Source organism: Triticum urartu, chromosome 6A, assembly GCF_056163025.1.
Source record: "Triticum urartu cultivar PI428250 chromosome 6A, HENAU_Tu73, whole genome shotgun sequence".
Taxonomy (NCBI): Eukaryota; Viridiplantae; Streptophyta; class Magnoliopsida; order Poales; family Poaceae; genus Triticum; species Triticum urartu.
The window spans coordinates 33,547,131-33,571,047 of NC_141878.1; the positions used below are offsets into that span (position 1 = coordinate 33,547,131).

Consider the following 23,917-nt stretch of genomic DNA (forward strand, 5'->3'; position numbering starts at 1 on the left):
ACGCACACGCAAGATCATGGTGATGCATAGCAACAAGAGGGGAGAGTGTGTCCACGTACCCTCGTGGACCGAAAGCGGAAGCGTTAGCACAACGCGGTTGATGTAGTCGTACGTCTTCACGATCCGACCGATCAAGTACCGAACGCACGGCACCACCGAGTTCTGCACACGTTCAACTCGATGACATTCCTCGAACTTCGATCCAGCCGAGCTTTGAGGGAGAGTTCCGTCAACACGACGGCGTGGTGACGGTGTTGATGTTCTACTGTCGCAGGGCTTCGCCTAAGCACCGCTACAATATTATCGAGGTGGACTATGGTGGAGAGGGGCACCGCACACGGCTAAAAGATCCAAGAGATCAATTGTTGTGTCTATGGGGTGCCTCCTGGCCACGTATATAAAGGAGTGGAGGAGGGAAGAGGGCCGACCCCTATGGCGCGCCCTGGAGGAGTCCTACTCTCACTGGGAGTAGGATTCCTCCCCTTCCAAGTAGTAGGAGTAGGAGACAAAGAAGGGGAAGAGGGAAGAGAAGGAAGGAGGGGGCGCCGCCCCTCCCCCTAGTCCAATTCGGACTAGTCATTGGGGGGGGGGGCTGCCTCTCTCTCTCCCCTAAATCCCAATAAGGCCCATATACTTCTTCTCCCGTATTCCCGTAACTCCCCGGTACTCCGAAAAATACCCGAACCACTCGAACCTTTCCGATGTTCGAATATAGTCGTCCAATATATCGATCTTTACGTCTCGACCATTTCGAGACTCCTCGTCATGTCCCCGATCTCATCCGGGACTCCGAACTACCTTCGGTACATCAAAACACATAAACTCATAATATAACCGTCATCGAACTTTAAGCCTCCGGACCCTACAAGTTCGAGAACTATGTAGACATGACCGAGACACGTCTTCAATCAATAGCCAGTAGCGGAATCTGGATGCTCATATTGGCTCCTACATATTCTACGAAGATCTTTATCGGTCAAACCGCATAACAACATACGTTGTTCCCTTTGTCATCGGTATGTTACTTGCCCGAGATTCGATCGTCGGTATCTCAATACCTAGTTCAATCTCGTTACCGGCAAGTCTCTTTACTCGTTCCATAATACATCATCCCGCAACTAACTCATTAGTTGCAATGCTTGCAAGGCTTAAGTGATGTGTATTACCGAGTGGGCCCAGAGATACCTCTCCGACAATCAGAGTGAAAAATCCTAATCTCGAAATACGCCAACCCAACAAGTACCTCCGGAGACATCTGTAGAGCACATTTATAATCACCCAGTTACGTTGTGACGTTTGGTAGCACACAAAGTGTTCCTCCGGTAAACGGGAGTTGCATAATCTTATAGTCATAGGACCATGTATAAGTCATGAAGAAAGCAATAGCAACAAACTAAACGATCAAGTGCTAAGCTAACGGAATAGGTCAAGTCAATCACATCATTCTCCTAATGATGTGATCCCGTTAATCAAATGACAACTCTTTGTCTATGGCTAGGAAACATAACCATCTTTGATCAACGAGCTAGTCGAGTAGAGGCATACTAGTGACACTCTGTTTGTCTATGTATTCACACATGTATCATGTTTCCGGTTAATACAATTCTAGCATGAATAATAAACATTTATCATGATATAAGGAAATAAATAATAACTTTATTATTGCCTCTAGGGCATATTTCCTTCACTAACCCCTCACACACTTTGCCTAGCTCTATATCTCATGTTTTGCGGGAGTTCACCAAAGTTTTCCCATCGGAGATACCACCGCGGCTTCCTCCCCTACGAGGCATCGAACAACAGATTGACCTCATACCCGTCACTCCACTTCCGAACCGTCCATCTTACCACGTGTTAAGACGAAACAAAGGAAATACTATGTCAAGTACGTAAGCTATTTGACAAGGAGTAAGTACACGAAAGCTTAAGACCGCTGATATGTCTTAAACGTATTTGTATTTTTTGTAGGTTCAATGCTTTAATAACAGTGAATATGCATGTTTTTATGATTTACTTGAATTATAACATATTAATAAAGTGTCAAGTGCCAGGTCTTCTTTCTTAAGTGCTTTTGTTCCAAGAAAAATAGATATTTTACACTTTACCTAGCTCTACAGGGAAATTTTGAAAAAGAAAACACAAGAGTTTTATAATCTTGCCTTATTCTTAATATAATTTATGCTCTTTTGAAGCATCTCACGGTATGGTTAAGCATGAAAGATTGGCTTGTTTTTTTTTCTTTTACTTTTTACTATAGTCTATTCTTATGTTAATTTTTTCTTTCCTTCCATGGATTCTTTGGTCAACAATTGTATACTTGGCAACTTGCCGCAGCTTGTGCCTCCCTTGGCAATTGGTTGTAGCAGATTAAGCACTAAGCTTTGCTGACAGTAACAATATACTTTGCGGAAAAAAGCACATCATATCTTGCAACAGAATATTTCAACATTGGCCAGTTAATCCTTGCAAGCATATTAACATGGCACACGAGAAAAAAGATAAAAATGGTCCATCCAAGATTTGAATTAAAATTTTGTTGTACAGTAGGTCACACAAATGGTTCAAGAAGCAAAACATGGGCCATCTAAAATTAAATGGAAATGACATTGCGTGACAGTGATAATAGACGCTCTAGTCTTTTACCATGGCACTTGTTGCAAGGCTCCAGAACAGTTAACTTAACTGTAGATGGAACTTTATTCTCAATGTATGTTCTGATAGCCGAGAGCGTCCTAGGGGTTTCCATGAGAATAGGATCTGCCATGGGAACACACCAATCGTCACCGCCTTCATCATAACACCTATGCCCACAAATGGTGTCCAATGTAAGACACTCAAGTGACACCGCGTTCTTGAGAATATAACACGTCAGCTCAATCAAGCACTTCGCAGAGCTGAAACCACTGATCTTCACGCTCTTGAGGTGGCCATGGTGGTGTTCGGGCATGTGCCTCAGTTGTGAATCCACAAAAATCGATTCATGCACCATACGCCGCTGAGTCACCTGACAGTAAAAAGGATAATATGATTCAGTTAACTGGACCCAGACTGATCGGATGGCGTTGCAGGACGAAATGAATGAACAGCGCCACAGACTTACATCTAATGTCAAAGTCTCCAGGGAAGGAGAAGCATCCAGGAAAGAAACCAGAGAAAAATAGTCATATGCCCCCGAACCGTCTGGTCCTAATCTCAAAATAATGGTCAGGTGCTTAAGGTAGAGGAATTTGGTAGGCAGCATTGGTGCATCAACCACCTGCACACACAGAACTTCATGCATCAGAGACACTACACCAGGTATGACTAATACAATAGTATGTATATAGCTCGAGCCTACAACACATTATCTTGTAGCAAATATATACCTCACGCTGTGATTCTATGTAAAGAGTTTCAATATTTGGCAGAACGGGTGGTAGCTTGGTACGGGCATCATAGATAACATTGCTTTGTACCAAGTATAGTTTCTTCATTTGCCATGTTTCCACAAGTGAGAAGTCTAACTTGCATCCTGATCTAAAGTAAAGACTAGAGAGATTTGGAGCTTTGCTTTCTATCAGTCTCAAACTCTGGCATACTAAAATATGAAGCCCCTTGAACCGCTGCAGGGCACTAGATAACTTCAGACATTTAATCTCATTGCAACTAGTAAGATCTAATAGCTCCAAAGCGAGAGAGTTGGAAAGAACGCGCTCTAACTCATTCCATGTGATGCTCAAATGACACAGGTACAGGCGTGTTAGGCTTCTCAAGGGGCCAAGTTCAACTATGCGATGGAGGACACAGAGACCAAGTCTAAGGCACCGAAGCGAGTTTCCAACCCTGTCAGATAAAAGCGCGCATGGGAAGTTGTATGTTCTCTTTGCTCCAGACAACGGGCATGGGAAGTTGTATTTTCCAGTTGTTTGAGACATTGATGCAGACAACATGAAGGTGAGTTCTTCAAGCCCAGGCTTAAGAGCAATCTGAAGCCAACTGTCAAGATAACTGAAGTCATCAAGCCCATTCATTTGAGCGTAGTCAAGCTTGAATGTTTTCAAGCTGCCTTTGTGTTCCCTGAGAATGCAGTCAATCTTGTGGTGGACCTTCTCTCCACTCACACTTTCTTCTGAGCCAATTGTATTGTTATTAAAGATGAGGCCGGAATGGTATCTCCATGAATGTAAAAAGGGAAAGCCAATTGTATCCTTATCAAAGATGAGATTGGGATGGTATCTCCACGAATTTAAAAAGGCGTGAGATGCACAAGCAGCACGAGCAGCTTCACGCATTGGCATTAAGGAGTGTATACGAAACAATATGTCCTGCACACACAAGCATGGGAAAAAAGATCAACATTGAGAACGTAAAGGTCATTAGTTCAACTGGAGAAAGAAAAACAGTAGAACCACACGGAGTAACATTATTTATACCCTAAGGTAGCCCTCCACACAATTGCACAGGGTGCGCTGCTTTACATAGTATAGGCAGTGCAAAGGAACGTAACTTTGTTACAACCAATTGAATATGCCAATCAATAATCGCATGAACTTTGTTACAGCCTATTGAATATGCCAATCAATAATCGCATGAACTTTGTTATTACAGCGCGACACAAGCGTCATAGTGCCAACTGATGCTCCTTTTGTTCGATTTTACAAGCGATACAACATCCAATCATAATGGTTTGTTGATAGTTACAAAATCATAATGATTAGCGAGTGATTTTAAATTCGAATCCAATTGTATCATTTTTGAGGCACTCACAATTATAATTAGACTACTGTCTTCGTTTCGAGAATGCTTGTTGGAACCTATTTCGGAACCTTTTATTTTCAATAAATATATGGCTGTGTGCATCAAGAGATGCAGAGGCCGGGGGTACGCCTCATTTTCGAAAAAAAAACTGCACCTTATAAAATGGACGGAGAGGGAGTAATTACTAAATCAAAATCACCCCAGTTATGCTAAGTTATCGACATAGTACTAAAAAGCACCCAACTTATACATAAACATTCCTTTTACAAATCATTACAATTCGAACAAATTGTCGAATTTCTCTAATTGATTCAGTAAAGACCATCCTTTTTCTGTTATAGTAGGATGTGACCGAAAAAATAACTCTTCTCTGCCACATTAGTATATCTGACCAAAAGAATCTTTTCTCTGTTTACAAATCGTAATAATAATATACAGTAATATGCAGCCATCCTAGCATAGTCCCGAGAATTAGTCTAATGAGAGTAGTCACAGAGATGTCATGCTTGCGAACATCAAAACTTTACCGCCTCCGTACCTCAGGAAGCTCCTTGATTGCCGTTCTCCTAATTTTACCAGATTGAGAATCATCGCCATCGTCATCTTGTTGACAGGGCGATCCCTTCCTTTTACCCGTCCTTGAGGCCGAAAGCCGACGACCTGTGACAGGGGAAAAAAAAGGAGGATGGTCATGGTAGCCCAGACATGGATAGAAGAAAGAAGAGAAAATTCACCCAATCTGTCGACATCTTTTTCCCACCTGAAACTCCCCCTTGCTGACGCCGGGGCCGGTCGCTCTGCAGAGACATGAGTCGGTTCAGCGCCAGCATCCCCATGGACGAGCAGACGACGATACCTTCCTCCCTCGGATCTGGCCGAGAAATCACTTCAGATCTCAACTCCTCTCGAGCTCTCCTTATCAATCTCTGTTTTTGGTCGAGAAATCACTTCTGTTCTTGAACTCATCTTCGAGCAGGCGCCGGAGCCGTCGGGCGAGCGGGCGAGCGGGCGGCGGCGGGGCTATCAGCTGGGAGTGTATGTTTTTTTTTCCTTTCCTTCCGGGCGATGGACAGCTGCGACGGGCCTGCCCAAGATCATCTTCTTCCCACGGTTGCTCCTCTCTCTCTCTCGAACTGTCCGGATCTTTAAGAGCGCCTCCAGCTCCAGCAGAACTCCTAAAAGGCTTCGACTCCTCAAAATTCCTTTGATTTGTTTTTTAATTCCCTTTTTTTAAGATAAAGTTTGCAAACTCTCATAACTTCTTTTTTTTGACAAAACTTTCGTTCTATTCATTTTTAATCATGGCAATACAGCGAACACCAGAAATAATAAAAATTAGATCCACGTCTGTAGACCACATACAACGACAACAAGCACTGAAGTGAACCGTACATAATTTATTTGTTGGCTTTTTATTCAGCATAATCCTTTGTCTATGATGTTTTCCAGAACAGTACTTCACTCTTTCCTGTTATTTAGATGCATAGCTAATCTAATTTCAGTGAGTGGGAAATTGCTTGAACTTGATTTATTTCCCACTTACTTTCAAGATTTTTTTAAACAGTCGGGGGGGGGGGGGGGGGGGGGCTCCCCACCTGAATATATTTCAAAAGAAAAGGTTTTTTACAAACTAGATAAGGCGAGAAGAAAAGAAGTCCCGCCACAAGCCGGCGTGGACTTTGTCATCCGCCTTTCTGAGGCGGTGGGACCAGAGGGTGAGGTCAGAGATGATGCCTCTAAGAACATCAGTGGCAGGAGTATCTATGTCCCTAAATGTTTTAGCATTTCGAGCATCCCATATTTTTCATGTGATGAGCAACACAATGAGAGGCCACACAGTCACTGGAAGGCCCCTATGGGACGGGGGGTGTCCACAGAGCTGCAAAAGGGGAAAACTATGGACGAAAACCAATGGCGTCCCAAATAGACCGAGCAGCTGGGCAGACGAAGAAGAGGTGAGCATGATCCTCTGGCGCGGCCCCGCATCGGGGGCATGAAGAAGACTCCAGAAGAGTCTTGCGATGAAGGTTGGCCCTGGTGTTTAGCCTGTTGTGGTCGAGGAGCCAGTCGAAGACACGCACCCGGCTAGGCACGCGGGGCATCCCATATGCATGCAAGCGTGGGATCAGCAAGCTGAGAGGCCAATGCATCATAGGCTCCTTTGGTGGTGAAGGAGGAGCCATTGAGCAGCGTCCCGGAGTCGGGTGTCCCTGAGAGTCTCACATCCTACAGCAGAAGTCTCAAGGAAGCAAGTTCATTGGTAGCAGTTAAGGTTAGCCGGCTACGCAAACCTAGATCAATCTCATCCATCATAATATTAGCTACAAGAGCATTTGGTTTTGTATGGTGGGAGAAGAGGGAAGGGAAAGCAATGCTCAAGGGTTCGGGGAGAACCCAACGATCTAGCCAAAAATATGTGGAGGATCCCGATCCAACGGAAACCTATGAGATCTTGCAAAGAGCAGAGAGGTGTTTAAAAATGGCTTTCCCAAGGAAGGAAGCACTTCTACCTAGTCCTACATGCAGTGGAGAGTGGTTGATAATCCAATCTTTCCAGGGGAAGAGAGGAGCGTGCAAAAATTTGAATGCAAATTTAAACATAAGGCAAAAGTTTTGTGCGCTCAGGTTTTTTACACCAAGACCACCAGCAAGTTTGGACATACAGACCCGGTCCCACGCTACAAGGCACTTGGCCCCAGAGAAAGAATCATCATTTTCAAGATTGTCACCATTCTCTTATTTCCCTGCCACCGTAAGTCCACATTAACTAGCTATTAGTTGGCACATTTCACATTATTGAATCATTACTGATTTGCTTATGCTTGTTCTATGTGGTGTGAATGTATATATCTTTTTGTTAAGCTGTGTTTCTCTTCCAAACAGGCCAGCAGGTCTCTTGTGTTCAGAGCAATGCTTGACAACGAGATGGAAGAGAGCCGGAGCGGCGTCATCGAGATGTACGACGTGTCCTATGATGTCCTCCGTGCTTTTGTCCACTACATGTACACGGGCGAGGCTCTCCTGGACGAGCAAATGGCCTGCGATCTCCTGGTGTTGGCCGAGAAGTATGAGGTAAAGCACCTGAAGACCTACCGCGAGAAGTTCATCACATCCAAGGTGAACAAGGACAACACCATCGTCCATTACGCGTTTGCGCACCGGCACGACGCGAAGCAGCTGCTCGAGGCCTCCATGTCGGCGCTCATGGATAGCATGCCCACACTGGCGGAGCGGGGAGAGTACAAGGAGCTTGTCGAGAGGGACCCGAGGATCCTCGTGGAGATCTACGAGACCTATGTCAGCCGACAGGACAATACTGCCGCCGAGAGGGATTCAGATTGCTGCTGTAGCAAGTGATAGCTGGGGGTAAAATAAAGCCATAACAGCATAAAATGTGATTTTGTGAGATATATATTGATGCAACTATGGATCGTTACCCAGATTCTAGAATGGATCTAAGTTGACTAAAATGATTATTTCCAATATTTTGTATTTATGTTCGTTTTCCCTATACATACCAGCATTTTTTATATAATTATTACTTGGTGTGATGCTCTGGCAAACCATCTGAGTGAGGTGCTTTCAAATTGCACATGCCTACAAACGGGGCACACGCCACAATTAGGCCACCCAAGAGGCCAAGACGGTGAAGCCTATCCACTGCCCAAACATGGGTTCGAATGATAAACCACAAGAAAAAACTGCATTCAGTTTTTCAAAATGATCTCTTTTATGGGGGAAACCACAATGTGTTGGAACTGAATAATGTAGACCGAGGAGGAGTACACGTCGTTGGCTGTTTGCATAGACAGCGTCCCTAAACTCCAGATGCAAGACAAGTGGCTGCATCATGTGGTCGACCGACATTGCCATGGAGACGGCAATCTGAGCCACCCACGTGTTGTTCCGCAAGCTTGCTGGACATACCAATCTATCTTGGAGATCTGAAAGATGGCCAGCACGAGGTCTTTTGGATGCATTCCCACCAACCATGGCACGCTCCAAAAGCTTGCCAAACCACCACCCCACTATGGTGGTGTGGGGGTAGAAACGTTTCATATCCTCTTTGTCACATGAGTTGCCCAAGTCTCCACATGCTTTGACGTACGGCATGCGAGCCCGTTTTGTTCCCAGTCACTACACCCGAGACTTCTTCAAGAAACTCCCAAGTGCTCAAGCAAGGAAAGAAGAGTGTCAAAGAGTAATGCAAAGAAATGGAAACTGCCATGATCCGAGCAAACATGACCAAGGCCAATGAACAAATCATTGCACGTTTCCTCAATGGTCTCAACTACCTCATCAAACAAACCTTGGATTTTGAACCGTACACCAATTTGATTGAGTTGGGCCATCAAGCCACGAAGGCAGAGAGATAAGAGCAAGGAGACTTCAGATACTCCAATTCCCCAACTTTCCCTTCAAGAATCTACAACAATAGCACCAATGCTACTTCAAGCAATGTGCCCCTTCTCGAGGTACACCCTCAAGTAGTGACCCCTCAATCTCCAAAACTCCGGCGACTCAATCAAGTCAACCTACAAATACCTACAAGCAACGTTCAATATCAAGTGCCACCATGGCCTCCAGCGACAATAAAAGCAAGATTGAATACTTCACTTGCAACGGTTGTGGACACAAGACCTATGAGCTGAGTATCCACCAATAAGCACACTATGGTGATCAACAAACCAAGAATCTGTAAGCGAAGGTGAATTGGAAGCTTTGAAAGATGTTGCTAGGCACCAAGATGTCAACAAGTAAAGATTCTGAAGTCTATTGTGAAATTGATTTGAGACCGACTCTTGTTGTCTTGAAGACCTCGACCATCCAACAACAATATGAAGCCAAAGAACATTGCAACCTCTTCCACCCCAAAGCCTGCATTAATGGACAACCCATGAAAGCCATAATCGATGATGGAAGTTGTCACAACTTGTCAAGTGTGATGTTGTTTCCCATGGTTGTTTGCCACCTACTCATGGGAATACCATGAAAATATGAGCGAGGAGTCATCCAAAATGGACGCACCAACTTTATAGCTTCGAAGGAAGCACAAAGTAGTACATCCTCCGTCCTATGTCACCAAGCCATATTCATTGCCGACAAGACTCAAGTGTCGAGAAGGACTACACAAGAAATTGAGAGAAGATGAGTAAGGGAGCGATCCAATTTAAAGTAAGTGGGTGCCACAAGCCAAACATGAGTGCATCCATGATGAGTGCTCATAAGACAAGGTCCTTTTAGCTACCAAATCCGAGTTGAGTAAAGTTAGTGAGAACCCATCAATCCTTCATTCCGTACTCATGTAACTAACCCTCACACACTTTGCCTAGCTCTATATCTCATGTTTTGCGGCAGTTCACTGAAGTTTTCCCATCAGAGATACCACTGCGACTTCCTCCTCTACAAGGCATCGAACAACAGATTGACCTCATACCTGTCACTCCACTTCCAAACCATCCATCTTACCACGTGGTAAGACGAAACAAAGGAAATACTATGTCAAGTACGTAAGCTATTTGACAAGGGGTAAGTACGCGAAAGCTTAAGCCCGCTGATACGTCTTAAACGTATTCGTAATTTTTGTAGGTTCAACGCTTTAATAACACTGAATATGCATGTTTTTATGATTTACTTGAACTATAACATATTGATAAAGTGTCAAGTGCCAGGTCTTCTTTTTAAAGTGTTTTTGTTCCAAGAAAAATAGATATTTTACACTTTACCTAGCTCTACGGGGAAAATTAAAAAAAATAACCCACAAGAGTCCTTATTCTTAATATAATTTATGCTCTTTTGAAGCATCTCACGGTATGTTTAAGCATGAAAGATTGGCTTGTTTTTTTTCCTTTTACTTTTTACTATTGTCTATTCTTATGTTATTTCTCTTTCCTTCCATGGATTCTTTGGTCAACAGGTGTATACTCGGCAACTTGCTACGTACAGCTTGTGCCTTGGCAATGGATTGTAGCAGATTAAGCACTAAGCTTTGCTGCCAGTAACAATATACTTTGCGAAAAAAGCACATCATATCTTGCAACCGAATATTTCAACATTGGTCAGCTAATCCTTTTGGAAGCATATTAACATGCCACACCAGAAAAAAGATAAAAATGGTCCATCCAAGATTTGAATTAAAAATTTGTTGTACAGTAGGTCACACAAATGGTTCAAGAAGCAAAACATGGGCCATCTAAAATTAAATGGAAATGACATTACACGACTATGATAATAGCCGCTCTAGTCTTTGACCATGGCAATTGTTGCAAGGCTCCAGAACAGTTAACTTAACTGTAGATGGAACTTTATTCTCAATGTATGTTCTGATAGCCGAGAGTGTCCTAGGGGTTTCCATGAGAATACTACCCGCCATGGGATCACAATCTAACTCGCTTTCATCATCACACCTATGCCCATAAAGGGTGTCCAATATAAGACTCTCGAGTGACACCGCATTCTTGAGAATATAACATGCAAGTTCAATCAAGCACTTTGCAGAGTTGAAACCACTGATCTTCACGCTCTTGAGGTGGCCATGGCGGTGTTCGGGCATGTGCCTCAGTTGTGAATCCACAAAAATCGATTCATGCACCATACGCCGCTGAGTCACCTGACAATCAAAAGGATTATATGATTCAGTTAACTGGACCCAGACTGATCGGATGGCGTTGCAGGACGAAATGAATGAACAGCGCCACAGACTTACATCTAATGTCAAAGTCTCCAGGGAAGGAGAAGCATCCAGGAAAGAAACCAGAGAAAAATAGTCATATGCCCCGGAACCGTTTGGTACTAATCTCAAAATAATGGTCAGGTGCTTAAGGCAGAGGAATTTGATAGGCAGCATTGGTGCATCAACCACCTGCACACACAAAACTTCATGTATCAGATACACTATCACCAGATATTATGACTAATAATAATATAATATGAATATATCTCTAAACTACAACTGATAATCTTGTAGCAAATATGTACCTCACTCTGTGATTCTATGTAAAGAGTTTCAATATTTGGCAGAACGGATGGTAGCTTGGCACGGGCATCATAGATAAGATTGCTTTGTACCAAGTATAGTTTCTTCATTTGCCATGTTTCCACAAGTGAGAAGTCGAACCTGCATCCTGATCTAAGGCAGAGACTAGAGAGATTTGGAGCTTTGCTCTCTATGACTTCCAATCTCTGGCATACTAAAATACGAAGCCCCTTGAGCCGCTGCAGGGTACTAGATAACTTCAGACATTTAATCTCATCACAACTAATAAGATCTAATAGCTCCAAAGCGAGAGAGTTGGAAAGAAGGCGCTCTAACTCATTCCATGTGATGCTCACACGATACAGGTACAGGTGTGTTAGGCTTCTCAAGGTGCCAAGTTCAACTGTGCGACACAGAGACCAAGTCTAAGGCACCGAAGCGAGTTTCCAACCCTGTCAGATAAAAGTGCGCATGGGAAGTTGTATGTTCTCTTTGTTTCAGACAGCGTGCATGGGAAGTTGTATTTTCCCTTTGTTTGAAATATTGATGCAGACAACTTGAAGGTGAGCTCTTCAAGCCCAGGCGTAAGAGCAGTCTGAAGCCAACTGTCAAAATAACTAAAGGCATCGAGCCCATCCATTTGAGCATAGTCAAGGTTGAATGTTTTCAAGCTGCCTTTGTGTTTCCCGAGAATGTTGTCAATCTTGTGGTGGACCTTCTCTCCACTCGCACTTTCTTTTGAGCCAATTGTATCCTTATTAAAGATGAGGCTGGGATGGTATCTCCACGGATGTAAAAAGGGAAAGCCAATTGTATCCTTGTTAAAGATGAGATTGGAACGGTATCTCCAGGAATTTAAAAAGGCACGAGATACGCACGCAACACGAGCAGCTTCACGCATCGGCATTAAGGAGTGTATACGAAATAATATGTCCTGCACACACAAGCATGGGATAAAAGATCAATTTTGAGAATGCAAGGTCATTAGTTCAACTGGAGAAAGAAAAAACAGTAGAGCCACACGGAGTAACATTATTTATACCCTACTAGGTAGTCCTCCACACAATAGCATAGGGTGCGCTGCTTTACATAGTAGGCACTAAGCAGTGCAAAGGAACGTAAGTTTGCTAGGTAAACTCAGCAATCCATAGAGAAGTTTTCCTAACAGTGTTAAACAAATGGCACAAATAGCACATCTGAATGGCACTCGATGAAATAGAATCTGCCAATCTGGCAGTTACATCCTTTGATAAACCTGAACCGGGGTAACTAAGATAAAGAGATAATTGTTCAATTGTATCATTTTGAGGCACTCACAATTATTACTAGACTACTATCAAACTACACCTTATAAAAATGAACGGAGAGGGAGTAATTACTAAATCAAAATCACCACGGTTATCCTAAGTTCATAGTAGTAAAGCAACCAACTTGTAGATAAACAACGCTTGCAGAGAGAACAGTGACAGTTAGAACAAATTGTTGAATTTCTCTAATTGATTCAGTAAAAAAAATCCTTTTTGTGTTATAATAATGTAGGATGTGACCAAAAAGGAACTTTTCTCTGTTACATTAGTATGTGACCAAAAGGATCTTTTCTCTAGCATAGTCCCGAGAATTAGCACCGCGACATCATGCTTGCAATCCTCAAAACTTTACCGCCTCCGTACCTCAGGAAGCTCCATGATTGCGGTTCTCCTAATTTTGCCAGATTGAGAACCATCACCATCGTCATCTTGTTGACAGGGCGATCCCTTCCTTTTACCCGTGGTTTAGACATGGATAGAAGAAAGCATAAAATTCACCCAATCTGTCGACATCTTTTATTTTCCCCACCCTAGACATGGATATAAGAAAGCATAAAATTCACCCAATCTGTCGACATCTTTTCTTTTCCCCACCTGAAACTCCCCCTTGCTGACGCCGCGGCCGGTCGCTCTGCGAAGACACGAGCCTGTTCAGCCCTAGGCCCCTAGCAATCCCATGGACGAGCAGACGACGATACCTTCCCCCCTCGGATCGGATCTGGCCGAGAAAGCACTTAAGATCTCAACTCCTCTCGAGCTCTCCTTATCAATCTCTGTTTTTGGTCGAGAAATCACTTCTGTTCTTGAACTCAGCTTCGAGCAGGCGCCGGAGCCAACGGGCGGGCGGCGGCGGGGCTATCAACTGCTAGTAAGTACTCCCTCCGTTTTTATTTACTTCGCATATTAGCTTTAGTCAAAGTCAAACTTTATAAACTTTAACAAAGTTTGTAGACAAAAATATTAACATATACAATAAGAAATCAACACCATTAGATTCATTATCAAATGTACTTCCACATAGTATAAATTTGTTATGGTAAATATTTATATTTTCTTATATAAACTTGATCAAACTTTAGAAAGTTTGACTTCAGTCAACTCTAATATGCAAAGTAAATAAAAACGGAGGGAGTACGGAGTATATGCTTTTTTCTTTCCTTCGGGTGATGGACAGCTGCGATGAGGCCTGCAAGATACCTTCTTCCCAGGGATTCCTCTCTCTTTCGAACTGTCAGGATCTTTAAGAGCGCCTCCAGCCGAACTCCTAGAAGGCTTCGACTCCTCAAAATTCCTCCTTTGATTTCTTTTTTAATTCCCTCTTTTATAAGATTAGTAATAATGTACGTGCAATGCACGTTTATATTAGGTAGGATATTAGTTGCATGTTATATTAGGTAAGATATATCTGTTGCATGTTGGTATTTGGTAAGATATCAATTATTTTTTTGTGGGAATGGTAAGATATTGATTACATGGCAGATTTCAAGGGATAATGTTGAGTCAAAACGTGTTTATAACCAATGGCGGTAGTGGGTAATTAAAGCGTTAAACGTGTTTGGTGCTTAACATTGGAGCGATTTGAACTGCTAGATAACATGATTTGACGGTCGAAATAGTTTGGATCTATCTCTTTTTATATTGATATAGATATAGATATAGATAATAAGTTGGGCAGCTATCTGCGCCGTCGCGCTGGCCCAACTGTTGGGCCAATCGAGCCCCAGCCGTTTGATGCAGCGTGTGATGCAACACCTTCAACCGTCAGATCAGATCCTCCGCCTGTATCCGTGGTTTTCTTCCCCAAATCACGCCACCGCGCGCGGAGAGAAGAAAAGCTGACAGCGAGCACCACCGGCCTTTCCCGCGCCGTGCTTGCAACTCGTCGCCGTCGTTCGCATCCCTCATCGTCGGCCCCTCATCGCTGACCGTCGTGTTTTTGCAGCTCATCGCCATGACGGGTCGCCGCTCCGACTTCATGCCGTTGTAGCACCAGCTGCAGCTCACCGCCCCAATGGTTGCAACGCTAGGTGCGCTGCTGGACGCCCTCGCCGACGATGCTCGCCGTCGGGTGCATGCCGCTCGCATCGTCATCGTCTCTCTGGTTGCCACTTCCATCTATCGCCATCGAACTCATTGGTGGAAGCTTTGCAAGTTGCCGGTTGCAACAAATCGGAGCTCCATCGTCGACATGCACCTTATCTGAAGAACTCTGGCCATCGATGATGCAACAAAATTGGTCGCCGGTTGTAGCAAAAACTAACAAAGTGTGTAACAAATGGTCGCCGATGAAGCTTTTTATCATGGCCATTGAAGCTTTTTCACTCACCGGATGAATCTTTTTCATGCACTGTTTGAAGCTTTTTCCCTTTTTGCTACAAACACGAAGACGACAAAAGTGTGGCCGGCGACGACGGTTGCGAATTTGTTGCAACCGGCAGTGGAAAGAGCTACCTCCGGCGACCAAATTTGCTACAACGGGTGTGCGGTGGTGCAACCGGAGTGCGGGTGGTGCGACGAGCCGGCGACATAGGTGACTATGGCCGGCAAGAACGCGGGGGAAAGGAAGAAGAAAACACGACCATGGGGAGGGATGCAGCTGGATGTAGGGGATGAAGGTGTGCGGTTGGGAAAAGATAAGGGAGGAGGGTGCGATCTATGTGGGGCCTAAAAACGCGTCTCACGCGGGGGTGCTGTTTTGGTGGGCGCGGGATGCCAGCGAGGCTCACGGCCGGCTGAAAATTCGGCCGGCGCATCGGTCACAATCGTTTCCCTAATAAGTTGGCGAACTCTCAAAATCTTTAACAAAAGTGTTTGCCGCCTCTCAAAGTTGAGAGAGCAAAATCAAGCCTTAGCAAAAGATTTCCTCTCTCTTACACGACCACCTCTTTCTCTTGTTCGGCTGCGTGCACGGCGTCGCCTTGTTGTGTTCCTTGCCTTCAACAACCACCCCGCACCCGGTTGACACCCCGTGGCCCCGCCAACCTCCGGCTGCCAAATTTTGATGAACATCCGCAAACTTTTCTTTTACACTTTTTTGTCTTCTTGTGGTTTCGCCCATGACGGCGCTTCTATTCATCGTCCCTAGCTTGGCGGCGTTCCCCTTGTCATCTCGAGTCACACGCAAGGAAACTCCTACACCTACGTAACTTGTCTCATAAATCTCTCTCCTCCCCTTGAATTTCAGGGTGGCCCCCCTTCCGCTAAAACTTGCCAACTAATATCGTACACTAAATTTCACAACTATTTCACATAGGCGTGGCAAAGCTCCACTAGCAAAGGTGCAACACGCGCGAAGAAACACCTACAAAGGAAAAGCTCATGTACACTAAGAAAATGTACATGAAAAGTGGTCGGCCATCTTTGCCGATTCGGATGAATTTCGTTATGGACCACACCATTGTGCCACTAAGATAAAGATGAGTGGAAGAAATCATTCAGATGAGCGCCCAAGTCATAGCCCGTGTAGGAGGAATTTTGGCTACTTTCTCGACTACTTCCTCACGCACTTATGTCACACACGGTAAGTCTCTGTCAAATTGCTTCCGTGCAACATCTATCCTAGGTCCTAGCTAACTCATGGGTACCATATAGTGACGTGAAGTCGTCGTTGGCCGTGTGGAAAGAAGAAGAAAGAAGGAAGAAACGGGAGAGAGTTTTCCATGTGGGGTTTAGTTCGTTTGAGGAGTTTGTTCATGTTCACGGTTTTTTAGTTCCTCAAATTTGATCAGTTAAGGTTTGAGTAGAAGTTTGAAGAGTTATATTTTAGGAGTTCGGTCAGAGATGCCTCAACCAGGCTATTCCTATGTCACTGGGTTCGGTCAGAGTTTGGTCATCTCTCTCTCTCTCTCTCTCTCTCTCTCTCTCTCTCTCTCTCTCTCTCATTTCTGTTATCTCCAAGATTCATGCAAATACGCATCAACATTCATGATTTCTCTTATCTCTTCATCATTGGGGAATTTGTCATTTTTTTTGTTTCGAATTTGGATTTCAAATCTTGCAGTATGTTCTCGTTGCCACCGTGGCATTTTTTTCATAACTTTTCGACATTCATACATAGGAACTTTTTTTCAATTGCATGCACCGGTAGCACCAACCCTCCCCCTGCAGTGTTGGTTATAGTCGTCGTTGTGCACTTTTATATCGTTCCATGATAGACGATATGTATTCCACTAGTATTGAAATTTCTCATCTCCAAACAAGCTTTCTCCCCCCTTTATAGATAAAACAAACCAAGATGTCCATACAATATGTTTAGGTACTGAGACAACATAAACAATGGTCTGCAAGGGCAACAATACAAACATGCCCTAATAAAAATATATGGAAAAACGCCATGAAGAGGCCAACAAATCAATGGGTAGAAGGCATTGCAAGGCGGGGCCCTGCCACAATCAGAGCGCCCATCATGCCACCTAACCTATCTCGGCCTCGTTGCCTAGAGAGCGGATGTTAGTGCTGCAAAAGGCTAGAAATTAAAATAGAGTCAGTGGCCCGTCAAATGAAGACCAACTCGTCTTGTTACCCGTCATCCAAAGGGTCCATGTCATCATCACAAACACTAACCAAAAGAGGTGTCTCCTCGTACTACTATGGTTGGCCTGAGTTTCCAGAAACTCAGCCAGGTCCTGGGCTTCCCACTCAGGCCCGAGAGCCTCATACACAAAGCTCCAAAGAAAACATGTAGCGGGCAGACGAAGAAGATGTGGGTTCCATACTCCAGAACGCCACAAAGAGGGCAAAGCCCATAGCTAGGCCCTTGCCGCTTAACCACTTCCATTCCCGATGGGAGGCGACCACATAGAAGCTGCCATACAAAAATCTTGATCTTCTATGGAAGGGACGTTTTCCACAGAGGTGTGGTGCACGCACGAGTGAGCTCACGACATAGAGTATGATATGCCGAGCTGACAGAGAAGAGCCCTGATGGGGCCAAGTGCGAAGATATAACGTCTAGATAGTTCGGAAGTATTGGTGAGAGGGCCGCCCGAAGGTCGCGCAAGCTACGGTTTGCTCAGGCCCAAATGTTTGTCGGAACGAGACATTCCAATTCCCATCGTGGGCGTACGAGGCAACGAAAATCATCGGGTCCAAGCAAATAGCAAACAGATTCGGGAACTCGACACAAAGTGGAGATCGTCCCAGCCATAGATCTAGCCAGAAGAGGGTCCCGTCTCCATTGCCTATGGAAATGAAAAGTCCAAGTCAAATCTCATGCCAGCGATGGATCTAACCAGAAGGGGGTCCCATCTCTAGTGCCTATGGAGATGGAGAACCCAAGTCGAATCTCATCCTTCATTGACTACATCGACTTCCATAATGGGACCCCCTCTACGCTCACAAGTGAGAAGAGGGTAGCCTTGCAAGTACTTCGCTTTAATAAGCTGCAGCCACAAACCCCCATCGTCCCTGAGAATCCTTCAAACCCGTCTCAAAATCAAGGCCACATTCATGCGATGGGACACAAGAATACCTTATTTGTACTCTTTTGAAGCATTTTCACGATAATCCCTGAAAATAATTGTATCCTCTTACCTTATTCTTCAAATAATTTTTATGCTCTTTTGAAGCGTCTCACGGTATGTTCAAACATGAAAGATTGGCTTGTTTTTTTTTTCCTTTTATACTTTTTAAAATAGTATATTTTTTGGTCAAGAGTTGTATTCCTTGGCAACTTGCCGCAGCTTGTGCCTCTCTTGGCAATTGGTTGTAGCAGATTAAGCACTAAGCTTGGCTGCCGGTAACAATATAGTTTGAGAAAAAAACCACAGCACATCTTGCAACGGAGTATCTCAACATTGGCCAGCTAATCCTTGCAACCATATCAACGAAAAAGGGTTTTCCACCGCTTTATATTATAAAGCAACCGCACCTACATGCGACAACATCAAAGGTTCAAGGTTCAAAGGAAAGCAAGGAGTGCAACAAGGTACAAAATAGGTTCAGCCGGGGCACAGCACAACAAACCCTTGCAACCATATCAACATGCCTCACCAGGAAAAATATAAAAAATGTCCATCCTAGATTTAATTAAAATTTTGTTGTACAGTAGGGTCACACATAAATGGTATAAGATACAAAACATGGCTCATTTAGAACTAAATGTAAATGACACCATGTCACGACTGCGATAATACCCGCTCTAGTCCATTAGCATGGCATTTGCTGCAAGGCTCCAGAACAGTTAAGTGAACTGTAGGTGGAACTTTATTCTCAATGTGTGTTTTGATAGCCAAGAGTGCCCAAGGAATTTCCATGAGAATGCCATTCGTCATGGGAGTACACCAGTTGTCCTCGCCTTGATCATCACACCTACTCCCATATATGGTGTCCAATGTAAGACACTCAAGTGACACCGTGTTCTTGAGAATATAACATGTTAGTTCAACCACGCACTTCGCAGAGTTGAAACCGCTAATCTTGACGTTCTTGAGGTGGCCATGGCGGTGTTCAGGCATGTGCCTCAGTTGTGAATCCGCAAAAATTGATTCATGCACCATACGCCGCTGAGTCACCTGACGTTAAAAAGGATAGTATGATTCAGTTAACCGGACCCAGACTGATCGGATGGCTTTGCAGGATGAAATAAGTGAACAGCGTTACCGCCTTACATCTAATATCAAAGTCTCCAAGGAAGGAGAAGCGTCGAGGAAAGAAACCAGAGAAAAGTAGTCATATGCTCGGGAAACAATTGCTCCTGATCTCACAGTGATGGTCAGGTGCTTAAGGTGGAGGAATTTGGTAGGCAGCATTGGTGCATCAACCACCTGCACAAGAACGATGTCATGTATCAGATACACCAGGTATGAGACTAATTTAACCATATATACCGCTGGCCTACAACACCCTACATTGTGGAGAATATATACCTCTCTCGATGATTGTATGGCGAGAGTTTCAATATTTGGCATAAGGGATGGCAGCTTGGCACGAGCATCACGGATAAGGTTTGTTTGTTGCAATTCTAGTTCCTTTATCGGCAACGTTTCCACAAGTGAGAAGTCTAACCAGTTTCCGCAAAGGTATAAACTGGAGAGATTTGGAGCTTTGCTCTCTATCACTTTCAGTCTCTCGCATGCTAAAACACTAAGCGCGCTGAGCCGCTGCAGAGCACAAGGTAGCTTCAGGCATTCAATCTCAGGGCAACTAATAAGATCCAGTAGCTCCAAAGTAAGAGAGTTCGAAATAAGGCACTCTAACTCATTCCATGTAATATTCACACGCCACAGATACAGGCTTTTCAGGCTTCTCAAGGGGCCAAGTTCAACTGGGGGATGGAGGGCACAAAATCGGAGTCTAAGGTACCGAAGTGAGTTCCGAACCCCGTCAGACAAAAGCGAGCATGGGAAGTTGTATTTTCCCTTTGTTTCAGACAGCACAAGGGTGAGTTCTTCGATCCCTGGTTTAAGAGCAATCTGAAGCCAACGGTCAAAATAACTAGTGCCAGTGAACCCGCTCGTGCCATAGTAGTCAATGTTGAATGTTTTCAAGCAGCCAGAGTGATTCCTGAGAATGCGGTCAATCTTGTGGTCAAAATTCTCTCCACACGCACTTCTCTTCAAGCCAATTGTGTCCTTATTGAAGATGAGACTGGAATGGCATCTCCAAGAATGGAAAAAGGCGCGAGATACGCAAGCAACACGCGCAGCCTCACGCATTGGCATCAAGGAGTGTATACGAAACAATATGTCCTGCACACACATGCATTGGATAAAAAATCAAGATTGATATTGTGAGGCGCATTCTGGAGAAAGAAACAGTATAACCACACAGAGTAACATCGTGCCCCAGGTAGCCCTCCACACGGTTGCACAAGGTATGGGTTAATTGATCAATATCATAAAGGCAAAGAAAAAGGCGAAAAATACAGAGTTCAATGCATAAATCGTAATTTATTCTGGATTCAGGTAGCACAAATTGCACAGAAGGAAAAAAAATCCTATAACATCTAGAGCAGAACAGTGAAATCTTGTTATGTTTTTATGGGTTTTAGATACCACAGTAGCAGAATGAATGCTTTAGAGAGGGTTGTGATCGAAGCAGGTGGAAAGATGAATCATTTTTCCAATTTCTTCTAGAATGAATATGCAATCATTGATCGCATGATGTTTGCGACAGCACAACACTAGCGTCATAGTGCTACACATCGTTCCTTCTGTTAATTTTTATAAGCACTACAAAATCAGAGTTTTGACCATCAATTTCCCCCCACTATTGTCTGTTGATAGTTAGAAGATGATAGTGGTCAGCAAATGCTTTTGAATACGAACCGAACTGTGTCAATTTTGAAGCACATGACTCACAGTTTACTACTCCTTCCGTCCGAAAATAAGTGACGCTGCTTTAGTTCAAACAACGTCACTTATTTCCGCACGGGGGTAACTTTTTAGACAGTTTGTCGGTCAAGGCGTGAATTTGGTTGGATTTTGGACAGCCGAACTGCACCTTATAAGAAAAGAACGGAGGGAGTAATTGCTAAATCAGTTTTGCTAAAGCACGTCTAGATGTGTCATAAGTATTGCACATCTAAATCTCATATCATTAATCTTACGCGAAGATTCATGTGGATATTTTCTTTTTTTCTTTTCCTTTCCCTTTCTGTGCTTGCTTGTGTCACTTAGAAGTGCAATAACTAAGGCACATCTAGATGCGCTATAGACAAACCCAGTAAAAACCGCCCGGAACGAATCGTCGGCCGGGAACGAATCTAGATGTGCCATAACTAAATCACACCAGTTACAGTAGCACTAAAGCGGCCGGAACGAATCGTCGAATTTCTCACTCATTCAGTAAAAACCGTCCTTTTTTTTCTGTCAACATTAGGATGTGACCAGAAAGAAAAGAAAAAAACATTAGGACGTGACCAGAAAGATCTCTACTCTGTTTGTAAATCGTACTATTATGCATCAGAATTCAAGGCATCAGTAGCCGGTACCTCAGGAAGGTCTGGGATTGAGCTCCGCGTTGCTTTGCCAGACTGAGAACCGCCATCGCCGCCGCCTTGTTCAGAGGCCGATCCCTTTCTTTTACCCGTTGTTGTTGAGGCCATGAGCCGACCTGCGCTACGACGGAAGGAAAAAGGGGATCGTTATGGATTGGATATATACAAGAACAAAGCAGAGAAGGCGCCCGATCTCTTGAGATCCTCTGTGTTCCCCTCTGATCATGATAAAACTTATATACGCAGGGTGTCACCCACCTGAATCTTCCGGTTGCTTCCTGGCGCCAAAAAAAGGTTAGAGCTTCCAGTAAAGGAGGTCGATTGGAGAGAGTGGCCGACGAAAGAAACCTTCGTCCCTCGGATTGGATCTGGCCGAGAAACCACCTCCGTTTCCCCCTCCTTCAGACCCCAACTCTTATCCAGCTCTGCTCTGCTCTCCCTGTCTATCCTTGTTTCTGGCTCCGTTTTGTACTCGAGTTCCGGCCGGCGACGGAGCCGGCGGGCGGGCGGGGCTAACAAGTGCGAGTCTATGTTTTCTCCTTTTCCTTTTATTTTCTTTCTGTGTACTCCCTCTGTCCCACCATGTCGTATCGTACAACGTTTTTCAAACTACTATTTCCTGTATCACATAAGGGAAAAGCTTGTGATCACCCGGCGGATCTTTCCGCGCGCGTCGTCCATCTCCGTGAGCGTTCGATGTGTTGTTGATCGGACGGTCAGGCGTCACCTTCACCTACTTCACGTTCTTGCAACTCCATCCTTATTTCAGAATCATTTCTGCAACTCGGCACTTGCTGCAAACAGATTACATGGCTAGGTATGCACGTGCTCGCCACCGGTCTGCTCCAACAGCCGTCATTCAACGGCGAGGCAGGCCTTCGCCGCTCCACTTCCATGCCTCCGCTTTTCTTTCACCACCTTACTTGTCGCCGGCTAGGCAGTCGGCCGCCCTGCCACTCACATCTCTCCTGCCCTGCATCTCGCCAAGACACCACCCGACGTCGGTGACAGCGCTTCAGATCCGCGCGCCCCGGTCATCGTTCCTGCAGCGCGCAGCACGGCGCATGGCCTCGCCATCAATGATGTCAGTGTCGGGGAGCCCTCCCTGCTGATCCATCCCAGCACCGAGCGATATTTTTTTTGAAACAAAGCCCTTGTTGCAATAGTTGTTTCTGAAACAAAGCTCTTGTTGCAAAGTGGGATCATACGTAGAGATGTTTTTGCAACTGCACCAATGTTTCTGAAACAAAGCTCATGTTGCAATAGTTATCGATATGTTTCCGAACAAAGCATCATTGTTTCTGAAACAATACTCTTGTTGCAAAGAGGAATTGTGTGCTGAGCAATCTAGATCGCACGGCACGCTAGGCAGCGGATCTTTTAAAAAGATCCGCCGACGGACGCGTAGTACTCCCTATCACATAATATAAGAGCGTTTTTGACACTAGTGTATATGTTAATTTGAAGACGTTCTTGTGGAATGGAACGAGTATTTTTTTTGGGGGGGGGGGGGGGGTCTTTTTATTTCCTTTTTCTTGAGTTCCTTTGAGAAATAATTTCGTTTTCTTCCGGATGATGTGCGGTATGCGATGGACCGGCCCAAGGTCTGCTCTTCCCACACCATGACTAGTTAAAATTTTGTCTGAAGAAACGACTAATCAAAAAATGTTCGGAAACTTCGAAAAACTTCAGGAATTTTAAAAATGCAGAATACGGAAAAAGTAGACAGACCCTGTCCCAAAGAGACAGAAACAAAAAAAACAGAGAAAAAAGAGCAAAAGAGCAATGAGATAAAAACAGAAAAAAACGCTGGGAAACTTCCTTTTTCTTTTGAGAATCCTCAAAGCTTCCTATTACCCAGTAGGAAAAGCGAAGCCTACATGGGCTGTACAGCGCCAAAGCTATATCTCGCTTAATGCGAGACTACTCTCTGTCTACATTGTCATGCACATTTGTACA

The 23,917-nt window shown here is 44.3% G+C and overlaps 2 protein-coding genes and 2 pseudogenes across 2 annotated transcripts; 1 reads left to right on the forward strand and 3 right to left on the reverse strand.

Annotated features, from left to right (window-relative positions):
* Positions 1-2,553: 2,553 nt before the first annotated feature.
* LOC125516416 (uncharacterized) lies at positions 2,554-5,672 on the reverse strand. Its single transcript, XM_087527827.1, has 5 exons — positions 5,498-5,672; positions 5,276-5,397; positions 3,366-4,304; positions 3,101-3,256; positions 2,554-3,004 (listed from the first exon to the last, which is right to left on the reverse strand). The coding sequence occupies exons 1-5, from the start codon at positions 5,571-5,573 to the stop codon at positions 2,591-2,593; spliced, it is 1,707 nt and encodes a 568-aa protein (XP_087383953.1). The 5' UTR covers positions 5,574-5,672; the 3' UTR covers positions 2,554-2,590.
* A 976-nt stretch (positions 5,673-6,648) lies between these two features.
* LOC125527861 (BTB/POZ domain-containing protein At4g08455 pseudogene) lies at positions 6,649-8,094 on the forward strand (annotated as a pseudogene).
* Positions 8,095-10,681: 2,587 nt separating this feature from the next.
* On the reverse strand, positions 10,682-14,973 carry LOC125527862 (putative F-box/FBD/LRR-repeat protein At5g56810; annotated as a pseudogene).
* A 3,995-nt stretch (positions 14,974-18,968) lies between these two features.
* LOC125527863 (uncharacterized) lies at positions 18,969-22,464 on the reverse strand. The gene is made up of 4 exons (XM_048692371.2): positions 22,217-22,464; positions 21,953-22,074; positions 19,629-20,708; positions 18,969-19,532 (listed from the first exon to the last, which is right to left on the reverse strand). Exons 2-4 carry the CDS (start codon positions 22,064-22,066, stop codon positions 19,137-19,139), a joined length of 1,590 nt encoding a protein of 529 aa, XP_048548328.1. The 5' UTR covers positions 22,067-22,074; positions 22,217-22,464; the 3' UTR covers positions 18,969-19,136.
* Positions 22,465-23,917: the final 1,453 nt, after the last annotated feature.

Bases quoted from the DNA above. Each gene is read 5' to 3' on its own strand.
- LOC125516416 (XM_087527827.1), bottom strand. From the start codon at position 5,573: ATGGGGATGCTGGCGCTGAACCGACTCATGTCTCTGCAGAGCGACCGG. The intron at 4,305-5,275 runs GTACGGAGGCGG...TTGTGTGTGCAG, and splicing joins CAATCAAGGAGCTTCCTGAG to GACATATTGTTTCGTATACA. The intron at 3,257-3,365 runs GTATATATTTGC...CTGTGTGTGCAG, and splicing joins ACATAGAATCACAGCGTGAG to GTGGTTGATGCACCAATGCT.
- LOC125527863 (XM_048692371.2), bottom strand. From the start codon at position 22,066: ATGGCCTCAACAACAACGGGTAAAAGAAAGGGATCGGCCTCTGAACAA. The intron at 20,709-21,952 runs GTACCGGCTACT...ATGTGTGTGCAG, and splicing joins CAATCCCAGACCTTCCTGAG to GACATATTGTTTCGTATACA. The intron at 19,533-19,628 runs GTAAGGCGGTAA...TTTTAACGTCAG, and splicing joins TGGAGACTTTGATATTAGAT to GTGACTCAGCGGCGTATGGT.